Source organism: Sardina pilchardus, chromosome 17 (genome assembly GCF_963854185.1).
Source record: "Sardina pilchardus chromosome 17, fSarPil1.1, whole genome shotgun sequence".
Taxonomy (NCBI): Eukaryota; Metazoa; Chordata; class Actinopteri; order Clupeiformes; family Clupeidae; genus Sardina; species Sardina pilchardus.
In genome coordinates, this window is record NC_085010.1 from 20,344,259 (window position 1) to 20,358,342 (window position 14,084).

General features: G+C 43.7%; 1 protein-coding gene across 4 annotated transcripts in view; it reads right to left on the reverse strand.

Moving 5' to 3' along the window:
• The window catches only part of eps8a (EGFR pathway substrate 8a, signaling adaptor), a 62,033-nt gene that overhangs the window by 7,944 nt on the left and 40,005 nt on the right, over nucleotides 1-14,084 (reverse strand). For 2 of the 4 annotated variants that reach the window (XM_062517820.1, XM_062517819.1), the window contains exons 6-18: nucleotides 13,301-13,450; nucleotides 11,951-12,033; nucleotides 11,332-11,468; nucleotides 9,799-9,872; nucleotides 8,803-8,929; nucleotides 8,517-8,605; nucleotides 8,132-8,206; nucleotides 7,695-7,843; nucleotides 7,181-7,364; nucleotides 6,890-6,924; nucleotides 5,733-5,844; nucleotides 5,457-5,597; nucleotides 3,560-3,803 (exon numbers count right to left, since the gene is read on the reverse strand). In XM_062517820.1, the coding sequence (XP_062373804.1) occupies nucleotides 3,560-3,803; nucleotides 5,457-5,597; nucleotides 5,733-5,844; nucleotides 6,890-6,924; nucleotides 7,181-7,364; nucleotides 7,695-7,843; nucleotides 8,132-8,206; nucleotides 8,517-8,605; nucleotides 8,803-8,929; nucleotides 9,799-9,872; nucleotides 11,332-11,468; nucleotides 11,951-12,033; nucleotides 13,301-13,450 (1,600 nt within the window). Of the gene's footprint in view, nucleotides 1-3,559; nucleotides 3,804-5,456; nucleotides 5,598-5,732; nucleotides 5,845-6,787; nucleotides 6,925-7,180; nucleotides 7,365-7,694; nucleotides 7,844-8,131; nucleotides 8,207-8,516; nucleotides 8,606-8,802; nucleotides 8,930-9,798; nucleotides 9,873-11,331; nucleotides 11,469-11,950; nucleotides 12,034-13,300; nucleotides 13,451-14,084 lie in introns of all 4 variants that reach the window. The other 2 variants (XM_062517817.1, XM_062517816.1) reach the window with 1 other exon arrangement.

A 14,084-nucleotide genomic window follows, 5' to 3' on the forward strand; every position in this document is an offset into this window, starting at 1 on the left:
TATAATGTACATACAGAATAACATGTTATGCTATAATTTATTTGTGCTACAATATATGACATTAACAGTATACTAACATTGCCTGTGTAAGTTCAGATCTAGTATTATTATCTTGCACTCATCTCCAAAGGCTGAAGGCCTGGGTTGCTTATGTAGCAGAGGATGAAACCACTACACAGGACACTTGTTTTACACAGAATACCTTAACTTAAATAGGTTATTATAAGATGTAGAAACATTTACGATTAGGGTTAGTTATAATGTGTACCAACATAAAACAAATACGTAAGGGATAACGGCCGACGAGGTGACCGGTTCGATGGAAATAATGGCTAGGTGGAGGTCTAGAACTCCGGCGACGTGCGAAGCACGGAGACGGAGTTACCTCCGCCGTGCCATTATTTCCATCGAACCGGTCGACCTCGAAGGCCGTTATCCCGCTTATCTCCCGTTTGTATTCATAACCTGTATATTTAGAACATATGGTGCCTTCATGTGCTATGGTAATTATGGTAAATACCAAAAGCCGAGGTCAAAAATGCACATGAACACCATCTCATGTGGTATTTTCCACTGGGCAACTCGTAGAATATTTTGATGGACGAGTTGCCGAGATGAGATAACCTTTGACATTTTCAACATGGCGGAGAGCAACGGAAGAGTTGTGAATGATAGCATTGTTTACTACTAAACATTGTTTGCTACTGTTAGCAGATGTTTTTTGCAGCCTATACAATGTTGTGTCATTGACAATTGTAATATAATGCTTTGACACTCAGTGTACATTTTTAAAAAGCTGTTATGGTTTGGTATTGCCTCCCCAGAGCTATATGCTAGCTAGTGATGAGTGACAGGTAATTTACTAATTTCCTAACAGTACGTCAACAAAGCACTTGAACACAACACACTGGTAACTACCAGGTCACAAATGGAAAATACCATATTTTCCATAGCATGTGAATGCAGCAATAGTTTTATTCCACCGTTGCGTCCGTTAACATCGCTAAAACTGTCTTGACTGTGGGACTACTTTCCGCCACATATCAACTTTCTACTTGCAGGACAAAACTGCCGTTACTAGTTCTAAAATGGATGGTTGCTATGGCCAAAAGCCAGTCGTTAGTTCTAAATGGCTGGTTGCTACGGCCAAAAGCCAGTCGTTAGTTCTATCTCTGCCGTTGTCAAGCGGGCATTTCCCAGGATTCTGATTAACTTTAACTTTGAAAGATCGCTACTTTTATAGCCTACATGGCATCCAACTAGCTACAATCCACCTCCGTCATATGCTACAATGTTACTATGAATCTGCACGTCTGTATTTCAGCTTGGATGCAACGTGACAGTTCATTTAAACTTCGCAACGAGTTTGGCGAATTAATATTCAAGTGTGATACGGGAACTACTTCGAAGGTAGCAGGTTATACGAAGTTAATGGCCACCCCATTAGCCAATCAGAGAAGAGAATTCCATTGTTGAGGGAGATAAATTGTAACTAGAAATGCAATTCCAAGGAATTACCAGTGCATGAAAATGCAAAAATAGATAGATAATGTAGATATGGTTGCTAAGGTGTAGCTAGGGTAAACATGGTGGTTGCATAGTTTACAGAGAGTTGATAGTGTGAAAGTAGACAGTTTAAAGATGAAACATTCCAGCTCTAACTTAACTAGTGATTTCTATTCATGTTAAAATGTTGATTAGCTAACTTAGGTAATGATTTCTAGCAGTTATGCTAAAATGTTAATTATGCTAGCAATGATAACTTTACTAACAATGCTAACCAGGTTGATTAGCTAACTTAACCGATGATTTCTAGCAGTAATGCTAAAAATGTTAACAATGCTAAATTTGCTAATAATGCTAACCAGGTTGATTAGCTGACTTAGTTGATGATTTTTTGCAGTTATGCTAAAAATGCTAACTATGCTAACTATGCTAACCATGCTAACTAGCTAACTTGCTAGTGAGGACTTTTATTTTGAAACATTTGTTGCTAGGGTATCCATGGTGGCCACTATCAAGAAACAAGAAGTTACTGCAGTATAATCATGTTGGTTGCTATGGAAACGGTCATGAACACTTAATTTTAATGGTTGCTATGTTGGTTGCTAGGTACATGGAGGTTTCATGTAGTTGACTGGAGGCATAGTGGATGATAACTGACAGTTGGAATGGTTGAACAGTTCAATAGTTGAGTAGTTTCAATGGTTAAATGATTTAATAGTGTATTATTGCAGTGAGGACTTTTATTTTGAAACAGTTGTGGACAGAGGAAACAGTTAACAGGATATGTGTAGTCTTCTGAGAGAATGTATGCTTAAAGCCAGAGAAACTGACAGTTGGTGCCCAGGTGGCCGGCCACCTGGCCTAAGATTCTAATTGCTGCCGTGATGTCATAATGAGCAATGTTAAGTCTATGGGGGAAATTGTAATAGTTTTTAACTAATAGTTTAAAAAGTATAAAAGTTACAAAGTTGAAAAATACAAAGCCCACATCGCGTAAGTAATACCTACGCGACAAAATTTGAATGGAGTTTCTACGTTAAGCGGTTGAAGCTGAATTGCGTGCGTTAGAAGAAGAATAATAAGAAGAAGCAGAAGACCGAGGAAGAACAGTACAGTGCATTTTCATGCACTGTAATAACCTGTAATTACGTGCTCAATATGACTGGTAGTAACCTAATGTCAGTGTGATCCAAGTGTGAACAGGAAGTCCCATGTTTGTTGCTGTGGGTGCTAATTGTGTATGCATGTGTGCACGTGTGTGACCGAGTGTATGTGTGTGTGTGTGTGTGTATATATGTAAGGGATAACGGCCGACGAGGTGACCGGTTCGATGGAAATAATGGCTAGGTGGAGGTCTAGAACTCCGGCGACGTGCGAAGCACGGAGACGGAGTTACCTCCGCCGTGCCATTATTTCCATCGAACCGGTCGACCTCGAAGGCCGTTATCCCGCTTATCTCCCGTTTGTATTCATAACCTGTATATTTAGAACATAGTTTTATTCCACCGTTGCGTCCGTTAACATCGCTAAAACTGTCTTGACTGTGGGACTACTTTCCGCCACATATCAACTTTCTACTTGCAGGACAAAACTGCCGTTACTAGTTCTAAAATGGATGGTTGCTATGGCCAAAAGCCAGTCGTTAGTTCTAAATGGCTGGTTGCTACGGCCAAAAGCCAGTCGTTAGTTCTATCTCTGCCGTTGTCAAGCGGGCATTTCCCAGGATTCTGATTAACTTTAACTTTGAAAGATCGCTACTTTTATAGCCTACATGGCATCCAACTAGCTACAATCCACCTCCGTCATATGCTACAATGTTACTATGAATCTGCACGTCTGTATTTCAGCTTGGATGCAACGTGACAGTTCATTTAAACTTCGCAACGAGTTTGGCGAATTAATATTCAAGTGTGATACGGGAACTACTTCGAAGGTAGCAGGTTATACGAAGTTAATGGCCACCCCATTAGCCAATCAGAGAAGAGAATTCCATTGTTGAGGGAGATAAATACATATATTTGTGTGTGTGTGTGTGTGTGTGTGTGTGTCTCACGGTTGGCGGGTGGAGGCCGCTCCTTCGGCTGCTCCCTCATGGTGACGCTGCCGTTCTCGCTGGATCCCGAGTTGCTGCTCTGCCGGCTCAGGTTGCTGATAGGTGCTGCCCGCGGGGGCTCGTAGGCGGGCGGGGGCAGCGGCGGAGTGGGCAGCCTCATGGGCGCCGGGGCAGGAGGAGGGGGCGTCGGGGCCGGGGGAACAGGGGTCACCACCGGCTTGGGGACGTAGTCCGTCTTCTGCTTCTGTTGGAATATAGCGTACCGTAATTTCCCGACTATTGGCCATGGCTTACTATGTACATTGATTTTGCAAAATGTCTTCAGCTATGAGGTTTATACAGGAGGGCAGTTAATATGGTGTTAACATGGTTTTGCTAACTTGCATAAAACACTGTCCTGCGGCTTATACACAATGCGGCTTATATGCAGGAAATTACTGCAGTGTGAGGTCCTTAACACAGGCATCCATTCTGTTCAATGGTTTAGTAATCATTATGAGTGCAACACCAGCTAAGCAAGAGGCAACACTTTTTAATAAAGCTAGCGGACACAGTCTTCGATTTTTTACCCGTGGCCTAATCTGTCCTTGATTTTTTATTTTTTATTTTAAATGGACAGAATTGACAAAACTGACAAAATGATTAAATATTCTTTATAACGCAGAGATAAAAGCCAGGCTGCTGAATAAATAACACATCCATTAAAAAATAACAACCATGTCCAAATTACCTCATTTAATTCGCCCAGTAATTGCTTGCAGGGAGGAAAACGATATGAAAATCAAAACAAGAATCAAGTGAAAGATGACCAGTGGTTCACAGCAATGCACTCTGGGTAAAGCCAGGACTCACACAGATCACCGCAAAACACTCCACCCATTCTAGTTCTCCATTCATTTATTACTAAATGAATGTCTACTGCTATGAATACAGGATGGGAGGTGGGTCAAAACAATGGCACTATTAAGATGCTGGTTGTAACTACCGGTATATATTCTACAATTAGAAAATTTGCCAAAACGGTCATGATGTATTAAATACATGACTAAATATGACATCAGAGCTAGAACTGCAAAAGCAGCAAGAGAAGCAAGAAAGAACTAAATAATTATGGAAAGGAGCACAAAGTAAGCAGAGTGGAAGTGTCCTACAAGTCTACACTTCTAAGACAGGGGAGAGAATACACACCGCAACACACACACACACACACACACACACACACACACACACACACACACACACACACACACACACACACACACACACACACACACACACACACACACACACACACACACACACACACACACACACACACACACACACACACACACACACACACACACACACAAAAAGCCCTACCTTGAACAATTCAAACTCCTTCTTTGGCATCATAAGCTTTACACATGAATGAGGAGGATGGAATGAGGAATGGAGAACGAAATTGATTGTTTTATACACCAGTGATGGAGAAAGGATGAAGTGAAATGAAATAAATAAATAAATATGTGCACAAAACAAACACAACAAAGCACCTCCACCCACATACAGAACCCTAGCAGCTGCACACAACTCTCTACTGCAGCTACAGTACAGCCATCCAAATGGAAGGATTACAGAATCAAGGTTAAAAGTAAAAAGTAATATACATTTATGAAGACATGCTGTATTTGATTGCATGTACAGATCTAAAAAATTAATTGATGAATGAATGAATGAATGAATGAATGAATTGACGAATGAGTGAGTGAGTGAGTGAGTGAGTGAGTGAGTGAGTGAGTAAAGGGTATGATGGTGCAAATGATACTGTGTGCTTTGACAGGCATCACACATGCCCCTGGGCCAGACTCCACCGGTCAGAGGAGCCAGAGGGGGGGTGCTGCAGGCACATGCTCACCTGGATGGTGTGGCTGTAGATGGGCTCGCCTCGGCCCGTCACGTCCACCGCCCTGGAGATCTCCAGGATGTTGTTTGGCACGTACCCAGAAATCCCAGCACCGTTCCGCACCTTCCACCACTGCTTCCTGTCGTCCAGCACCTGAGATGGACAGATGGACATGAGCGTCACGCACAGACTCGGCGACAGTGCAAATTGTAAGGGTACTGCGAGTCACAATTTTATGTTTTGGTGCAAAGTGTTTCTGTGAACAAAGAGTCCAGTGAGAAGAGCTACCTCCACAACCTCATCCTTGACCACGGAGAGCTCGGTGTTGTTTCTTGCCACAAAGTCATACTTAGATTTGGCAAAGTTTTTTGGCTGACCTCTGCTGTGAGCTTCATAGTTTCTGTAAAGGCACACATAATCAAACCAACCTCATTTAACCTTTTCTTTGCTTATCTTTGAAGCAAACAGCGCCTTTGGTTATTTAAGTGTTTAAACACGCATGCACATGCCTTGTTACTATTGCGCTTATCGTGAACAATTTTCTCATCAAGTCATGCTGACAAAACATAATTACACTTATATTATAATGATTATATATAATCATATATAATAAGTACATAATAATACCTTAGAACTGAACCTTCTTAACACAAACAAGCAAATGAAATACAAAAACATCTACTGCCTAACTACCACTGGACATACAGTAGATAACTATGTGAACTGAACAGAAAGCCAACCACAGACTCTATGGGCTGCTACATGATTAGCGGTCGCAGCCCTGGAGAAGTGCCCTCAGCTTCAGCATCAAGGGTTAATAGAGAAGGAGAGAGGGCGAGATCACCAAGAGGGCCTCAGAGAGGGTCTCCTCTCTGGCCAAGGGCAGGAGTTAGAGAGACAAGATCATCAATAAGACACTGATCATCAAGATGAGCATGAATCAGTAGGGACAGTTTTGTTTTGTGGTTAAGATTGAAAAAGAAGGTGTGATGAAAAAGAGGTAGGAAATTATGAAACGATTTTGTTGTGTGAAAGAGAGAAGAACCAAACCGATGATGGGGGAGAGATGGATCAGTATGGACTCCTCCATACATCAGATCATTAAGATTTTCAAATGGAAAAACTCAAGAGAATCACTCACACCTGGGTAATAAAAATGCATCTGGCATCAATAAATGACAAGAGTGCACAACCAATCAGAGGAGTTGATGTGGCGATCTAAACCAATGAGGAAGGGAGGAGAATGAAAGAGAGGAGGGAAGAGAGGCCGTCACCCAAATGATTGTTTGCAGACAGTAAAGCTGGGCAGTTCTCCAGGGCCTGGCGGCCCGCGTGGGTGTTACCTATCTACGTGGCGGCTGACTGCCTGCTTAAAGGCCGCCACGGCCATGTCCTGGTCCAACAGGTGTATGCTGCTCTTGTAGGCGGTGTTACCAAACGCGTACCCGTCAGCAGAGGGAAAGTCCTGAATATTGAGTTGCTGCAGGAGACAGAGAGAGACAGAGGAGAGAATTCATATCTATATATCCTCCGAGTTGTCGTATGAGCAGTATGTTTTACAAGTAGTACATTTGACTGAAAACCTTTTTTGCTTATACTGCGCTTGTGACTGTGAGTCTGTATATGTGCATGTGTGCGTGTATGGGGGACAGTGCAAGAGTGTGAGTGTGTGTGTGTGTGTGTGTGTGTGTGTGTGTGTGTGTGTGTGTGTGTGTGTTGCATTGGTCTCCCCTCACCTCTTGAGACAGCCTGAGCGCCACCTCCTCCTGCCTCTGGATCTCGGCGTGGGCCAGCGTCTCGGCCAGCCGGTTCAGCTCCTGCTCCCGCGAGCTCCCCACGAACGCCAGCACCGGCGGCTCCCAGCCGTCGCGGAAGCGCGGCGTGTACGCCGGAAAGAACTGGTCCTTCGGCCACTCCAGCCTGCCAGACCACAGGTCACCCAAATCAGGACAGGAAAGGAAGGAAAGAAAGAAAGCCAACACATTCCCTTCTCTCCACCACATGACAGAGGAAAGATCAGCTACTCAGAGAAGATAAGCAAGATATGACAAGCTTCGGGTGAGAGACCAAAAGACAGGCTGGCTGGTTACTCTTTGAGACTACTACAGTGTTGTTTATACTATAGCGTTGTCAAAACAAATAAAACAATCGAGTCTTGCTGACATGTTGGATTTCTACTCCCTGTTACTATATGAAACAATATCCTCCACATGTCAGAGGAGGGCGAATCGCCCTTCAGGATCCTGTTACCTGCACTTGGTCCAGCCGTCTCCCAAGGTGACCCACAGGTGTCTCTCCTCAGCAGTGGCAGATGCGTGGAGGAAGTCGATGGCCTCTCGGGTCAAGAGCGGGACCAGCACAGTCTTGACCAGGTCTACTCCCCCCGAGGTCTGAATCACCTGCAGCACAGACCGTTCACAAAGTTCACTTGTATACAGAAAATGGTTGGAATGTGTCTTAAAAAAGACACTAACACAATACTTAAACGGTCATTTTTCCGCCGTAAGGCAGAAAAATAATTAGGTCAGTAGGCTACCATTAGGGAACTTGAGAATACATCAGCGCAATGTCTTCAGAAAAGCAACAAAATAGTTGTTTTCATTTTGAACAAAATTTCTGTTTCAGAAGTCAATCATTTGTGAGCGAGATGGTGATGCACTAGGCCTGTGAGATGTCCAGGTCTTTACCATTCTCAGGGGTGTGAAGAGGAAGTGGACCAGATCCACAGCACTTGGGTTGGAGATGTGGTTTTTCAGCTTCGCCTGAAACAAAGACAAACCACTATTCAATGCCACTGCCGAGAACAACAGACCAAAGTCAGTGCCGTTACGATGTTCTTAAGAGTCGACTCACCACCACGAGCCATAGCCCATGAGGAATCACTCAAGACTACCATTACCGAAGCCTACTTAGCGCTCGGGAATATTCATCAATAATTATAGTGGCTAATAGACTTCCTAATAGAGACGTTAATGGCTTCTATTGAGTAAAGGCCAATGTGAAATGGTGGGGGGGCTCTTCGGGACACAAATGATCTATGTCATTATAATTGAAAAGTGGGGAGCTGCTCACCAGCAAGTTGAAGGCGCACTTGAATTTCTGGAAGCAGTCGACAAAGTCCTCCTGTGCAGGCGGCTTAGAGCGCAGTGTTAGCACTCCCTCTAGTGGCCACAATGTGAACACAACACACACACACACACACACACATGTTAGGCAGTGCTTGGATATTTCAAAGAACTAAAAAGGTCTATTTGTGTTCGGCTGAAAAGATTTATTTTTGGGGTCAATGAAGAAAGATCTGGCACTGCAGTGAAAGAGCAAAAAAAAAAAAAAAAAAAAAAAAAAAATCAATACCCACCTCCAGGTCCCTTCTTTTTGCCCTTCTTCGATTTCTTTCTCTTGGAGAGCTCGTTGAAAGCTTCGGCTGCTTTCTGAAGTTTAGTGACAAAGTGTTCAATATCGTCCAGGATGTGGTTCAAGATTTGCTGTGTAGAGAGAGAGGGGAGTCCATTTTTAGTCTCAGCAAATAGACCACACATTAGTAGTTATACTTTGACAAGGACACGCTAAGAGTTGAAGTGCGTAACAACAAGACACCTGCAAAAGACCAGAAGGCTACAGTCTTTTGCTGCCAAGGCTGAATAATATCTGCCAAACCCAGAACACCCAACCCCATGTTTGAAGAAAAAAAAAAAAAAAACCCACTACAATGTAATATTATTCTAATTCAAGTTGTGAGGATCTGTTGTGAGGCAAATTTGATTTTCAAGACAGAAGATGAGCAGAGTTGCTACCTTATTAAATTAGGGATGGAATGATATACGGCTTGAGCTCATTTCCCTACGTTTGCTAAAGCCACTTTACAGAAGATTCCAGCATGCTGATGTTGAAGGAATGAATTCTCTTGATATGTGATATGTGATGTGCAATAAGAGGACAGCGTACCGTAGGTGTCGGGGGCCACATATCTTAAGATGAGATGATGGAAGCACATCATGAGAAAATGGGGGACGGTGAGACTCAAAGTAATGCGACATTTTGAGCAATGCCCTGTGCACTTTCCTACACTATCAGACATTAGACAACATATCTTTTATCAACAGAACTTACATTGGTAGCAAGTAACCTGTCATAATCATCCAATCAGAACAGGTTACAGTATGTCCCCAGTCCCCAGCAATATTGAAAAAAAAATGTTGCCCCATGTTCCATAACCTTGAGACTGTGAAAGGCTCATGTAATCAGGAGGACGCAACTAGAGGTGGTGGAGGAGGAGGAGGAGGAGGAGGAGGAGGGGGAGGAGAAGGAGGAGGAGGAGGATCCGGGGATGAGCAAACAAGGGGTTCCCACTCACCACGTCCCGGTCAACACGTGCTGCGGACATCTCAGCCGGCTCGTCCTGGTCAGAGTACTGCTGCTGTGGATCATCTGAGGGACACATGCACAACACACACACACACACACACACACACACACACACACACACCACAGGTCACACTCCAACACCATTGTCTAATTAATTTAATGCGTCACCCTACAAATATTAGTCCCAGATGCACTGCTGTTCATGAAAAAACATGCAAGTTCCACTCTAAAAGGAGCTCAATTGGCATTCTTGACTAAAAGAGGGATTCCACAGGCCATCTACTATAGCAAAGGTTCAGCTACACAGACTTCAACCAGACTCTGCCCCCCGTGGTACAACCTTCTCCTGACAGGATGCAACTACAGTACCGTAATTTCCCGACTAGTAGCCGCGGCTTATACATTGATTTTGAAAAATTTCTTCAGCTATGAGGTTAATACAGGGGGGCAGTTAAAATTGTGTTAATACGGTTTTGTTTCTTTTAACTTGCATAATATGCTGTCCTGCGGCTTATACACAATGCCTGACAGGATGCAACTATGTGTGGACATCAGCGTAGATAATGGTGAGGATCTGCTTCTAGTTACTCCTGTGCTCATAATGGCCGCCAGTGATGGAAGTCATTAACAGACTTCTTTTAACCGAGCAGAAAGGAGCAGAAAAGTGTGTGTGTGTGTGTGTGTGTGTGTGTGTGTGTGTGTGTGTGTGTGTGTGTGAGGGGGAAACCAGACGTGTTATTGACAGTGTGTCTCCGGTACGCCTGAACAGCTCTTCAGAGTGAAATTACGGCTTAGGGGAGTAATTATGATGGCGGTTGATGGACGGTTACCTAACACCTATACAATAGCACAGATTAGCTCTTGTTTTCGCACCTGTGAATCATTTCTCACTTGGCAGAAAGACTGGTAGAAATGTACTGCGAAAACGCAGAGCCTCTCATATGAAAAACAATTATCATGTCATTCAAAATGTCTCCTAAAGACAATGTTCTAAAAAAAAATCCGTTACATTATATGTTGGACCTTTTAAAATGACCGTTTCATGTATCTACAGTATGTAGCATCTGTTGACATTTGAGATGGCTCCAGTATACATATACACAAAGAGAGACATGCAGAAAAAGATAAACAAAAACAATGTACTGTACAGAGACACTGTTCTCGTCAGGCCTGCATACTCATACTGCTATTGTATACACACTACACACTTCCTCTTCATGTCTTGCCAGGCCACTGGGTGGACTCTAAAGCCTAGTCCTGACTTACACCAGATAGAGCAACATAATGCATCTCTATGGAAGCAAAATTCGAACAGTTCCTGTCTGCTTAAAGAGGCGTGTCGCAAAGTCGTCATAGTGGGATATCGATCTCTGTCAGATTGGCAAGCAGTTCAGTTCGAATGTAACGTCACTTTCTAGGTCTGCTTAAAGGGGAATTTCGCCCCCCCCCCTTTGCGAAAACAGAACGAGGAAATGTTCCAACGTTTGCGCCTCTCTCTCCGCTTTAACCCTCTCTGACTTACACTCCTGCTGCTCGTTGGCCCAGGCTGACCAGGCCGCCGCCCTGCTCTTCACGTCCACCTGCGAGCTTCCTGCCGGGGGTTCGGGCGCCGGGTCCACGGGGGGTGGCGGGATGCCCCCGTCACTTTTCAGGATCATCCTGGAAACGGGGTGAGCAAAGAAACAGCAGACATTCACTTCTTGAACAGTAAAATGTTGAAAGAGGGAAGAGCCAGCTTCCTCCTTTCTACAGGTGTAATGAACAAATGAGGAAGAACTTGTAGGTCACTCAGAGGGCAAAGAATAGAGAGATCAGTGATTCAGACAGGTCTACACAGAATGTGCTCATCACAAAAGGATTCTGGGAAACTACAGCCAAAACCATTGTGTATGACAAGTAGAGTGGGTAAACCCAGCCTGATCGGGAGGTCATTGGATTCGCCCTGCAGCTCAGGTTGGAAACCTGCACATTTATCTCTCCTGTTTCCGCTACAAATTTGTGAGGATAAATCACTCCCCAGACTCAAAAGATTAAGCTTGGGTTGATGATAGCCAGGCTATATGACAAGTGATAATAATAACAATTATTCATTTTCTTTAAAAGGCACCTCTCAGGACACTCAAGGTCACCTTGGGATTTACCTCAAAGCCTCTGGCCTCTTCTTCACCTTCCCTCCCTTAAAGTCACTGATGGCACTGTCGATATCAGCATGGATTAAATTAGCCTGGAGGGGAAGAGATCAAATGGGTCACTGTCAGCACCACCCTACTCATTATCTCATCTCATCTCAACACACACACACACACACACACACACACACACACACACACACACACACACACACACACTCACTCACTCACACACTCACACACTCACACACTCACACACTCACACACTCACACACTCACACACACACTCACACACTCACACACACACACACAGGACAAATAACAGGACTTTCAGCTCAACAGTGCCCAGTAGGCCAGGGCAATAAAAAATAATAATAATAGTGTGGTGCCAAAAGGAAGCCAGGTTAAACTGTACCCTGTTGTGGAGATCATTTGAGAGCCACTCATAAATCAAACTGTTCAGCCAGGAGTGTGATGACATGATTAATATGCTTCGTGCGATGCTACTGTAGCTCACACAGCCAGAGGAGAGTATGAGTGGCTTATAAATACGCTGATTAGCATGGTCCACGTCATCAAAAAAATAGCCATGCGTTCACAGAGATCCATTTTTGCATAACAGCTTCATATCATGACATCTCAACTGCATGCAAACGTAAGACCATCTTATGGAGCAACACTGGATGATAAATATGGGTGGTAAGGGAAAAAATCATATCCCTGTTTGTTCAGCTCTGTGTCGTCCGTCCATACTACACGGCCATTTCACATTTGATCAGATAGATAGATAGATAGATAGATAGATAGATAGATAGATAGATAGATAGATACTTTATTGATCCCCAAGGGGAAATTCAAGATCATTTAGTCATTGGCTAGTGAGTTGCACGGACAAAACAATACAAGGGAAAAAATGCTGTGGGGATAAAAACATTCCAGCTTTGTAGGATATCAGTGTGTTTTAATGGTACGTTTAGAGGTCTACACTGCAATCCTCCTGTCCTCCCATAGGTGGTGTTAAAGTAGCAGAGCACAAATCCTGAATCAACCAGATGAGGCTCTCGCCACCAGCAGACTGAGAATGTGGCTGTGTTCAGTAAATAATGGCGTGTGAACAAGAGCTGCACAATGGTGTGTAAATGTCTGTGGACGGTTAGGTTTAAACTAGCGAAGTAGTCATTTCAATGATCCTGAAATAAGATTTTAAATAAACACTTTGTAATTTCCCGATGCCTCCCATCTCTCACTCTCTCGCTCTCTCTCTAGCTTTTAAAAAATATATTTACAGTATGTACAGTAGTTTGAACAGTTTTAAGTCTCGTTAGAGTGTGTTCCAGGCCTCTGCCGCGGCCCCAGGCTCACCTTGATGTCGTCGCACTGGAAGAGGTGCAGGTCGGGCTTGCCCTGGCCGGACTCCTTGCACACCAGGGCCAGGATGGAGTCGTAGCTGCAGGCACTCATCACTGCCTGGCAGTGCTGGATGGTGCTCATGGGGAAGTTCTCCAGCTCGTTCTGTGAAAGTGAGAGGGAGGAAGTTAAACATCCACATATGAAGAGAGACAAAACCCTCTAAACACGTCGTCAAAAATGAGATGACTATGGTGAGTGAATGCTCTCCACACATAGTTTATGTTAATCAAATAATTCAGCTTCAAAACCCACTAAATATCGCTCTCTTCCTGGTCTGAAACATCTCAAATATTAATTTCAAAGAGAAGTGGTCAGACAGATTTAGAGGGTTTTGCTTCTGAACTCTTCATTTCAACTATATAGGGCAACATTGTGTATATATAGGACATTATGATGAAGGGGGGAGGGGGGCATATTAAACATATAGGACATAAAAATAGGATAGGAAAACATTATGTATACAGGTGCCAATTCGTAATACAGTAAGACACAGAGAAACTAGCGAGCGACGAGAGACCACTGTATGCTATTGTACTGTAGTGAATACAGGTGACCATTAGACCATTAGAGGCATAAAATGTTGCACAACAAAGTTCAAATAATTTCAACGAGAGAGGCGACAGACGATGAGCAAATGGCCAGCCATGAGTATGCAGCTTTAGACAGTTAAGACAGAGCCGCTGAGAACACGGAATGACTTAGAACAGAGTGCTTTAATCAGAGGGTGCAAATAGTG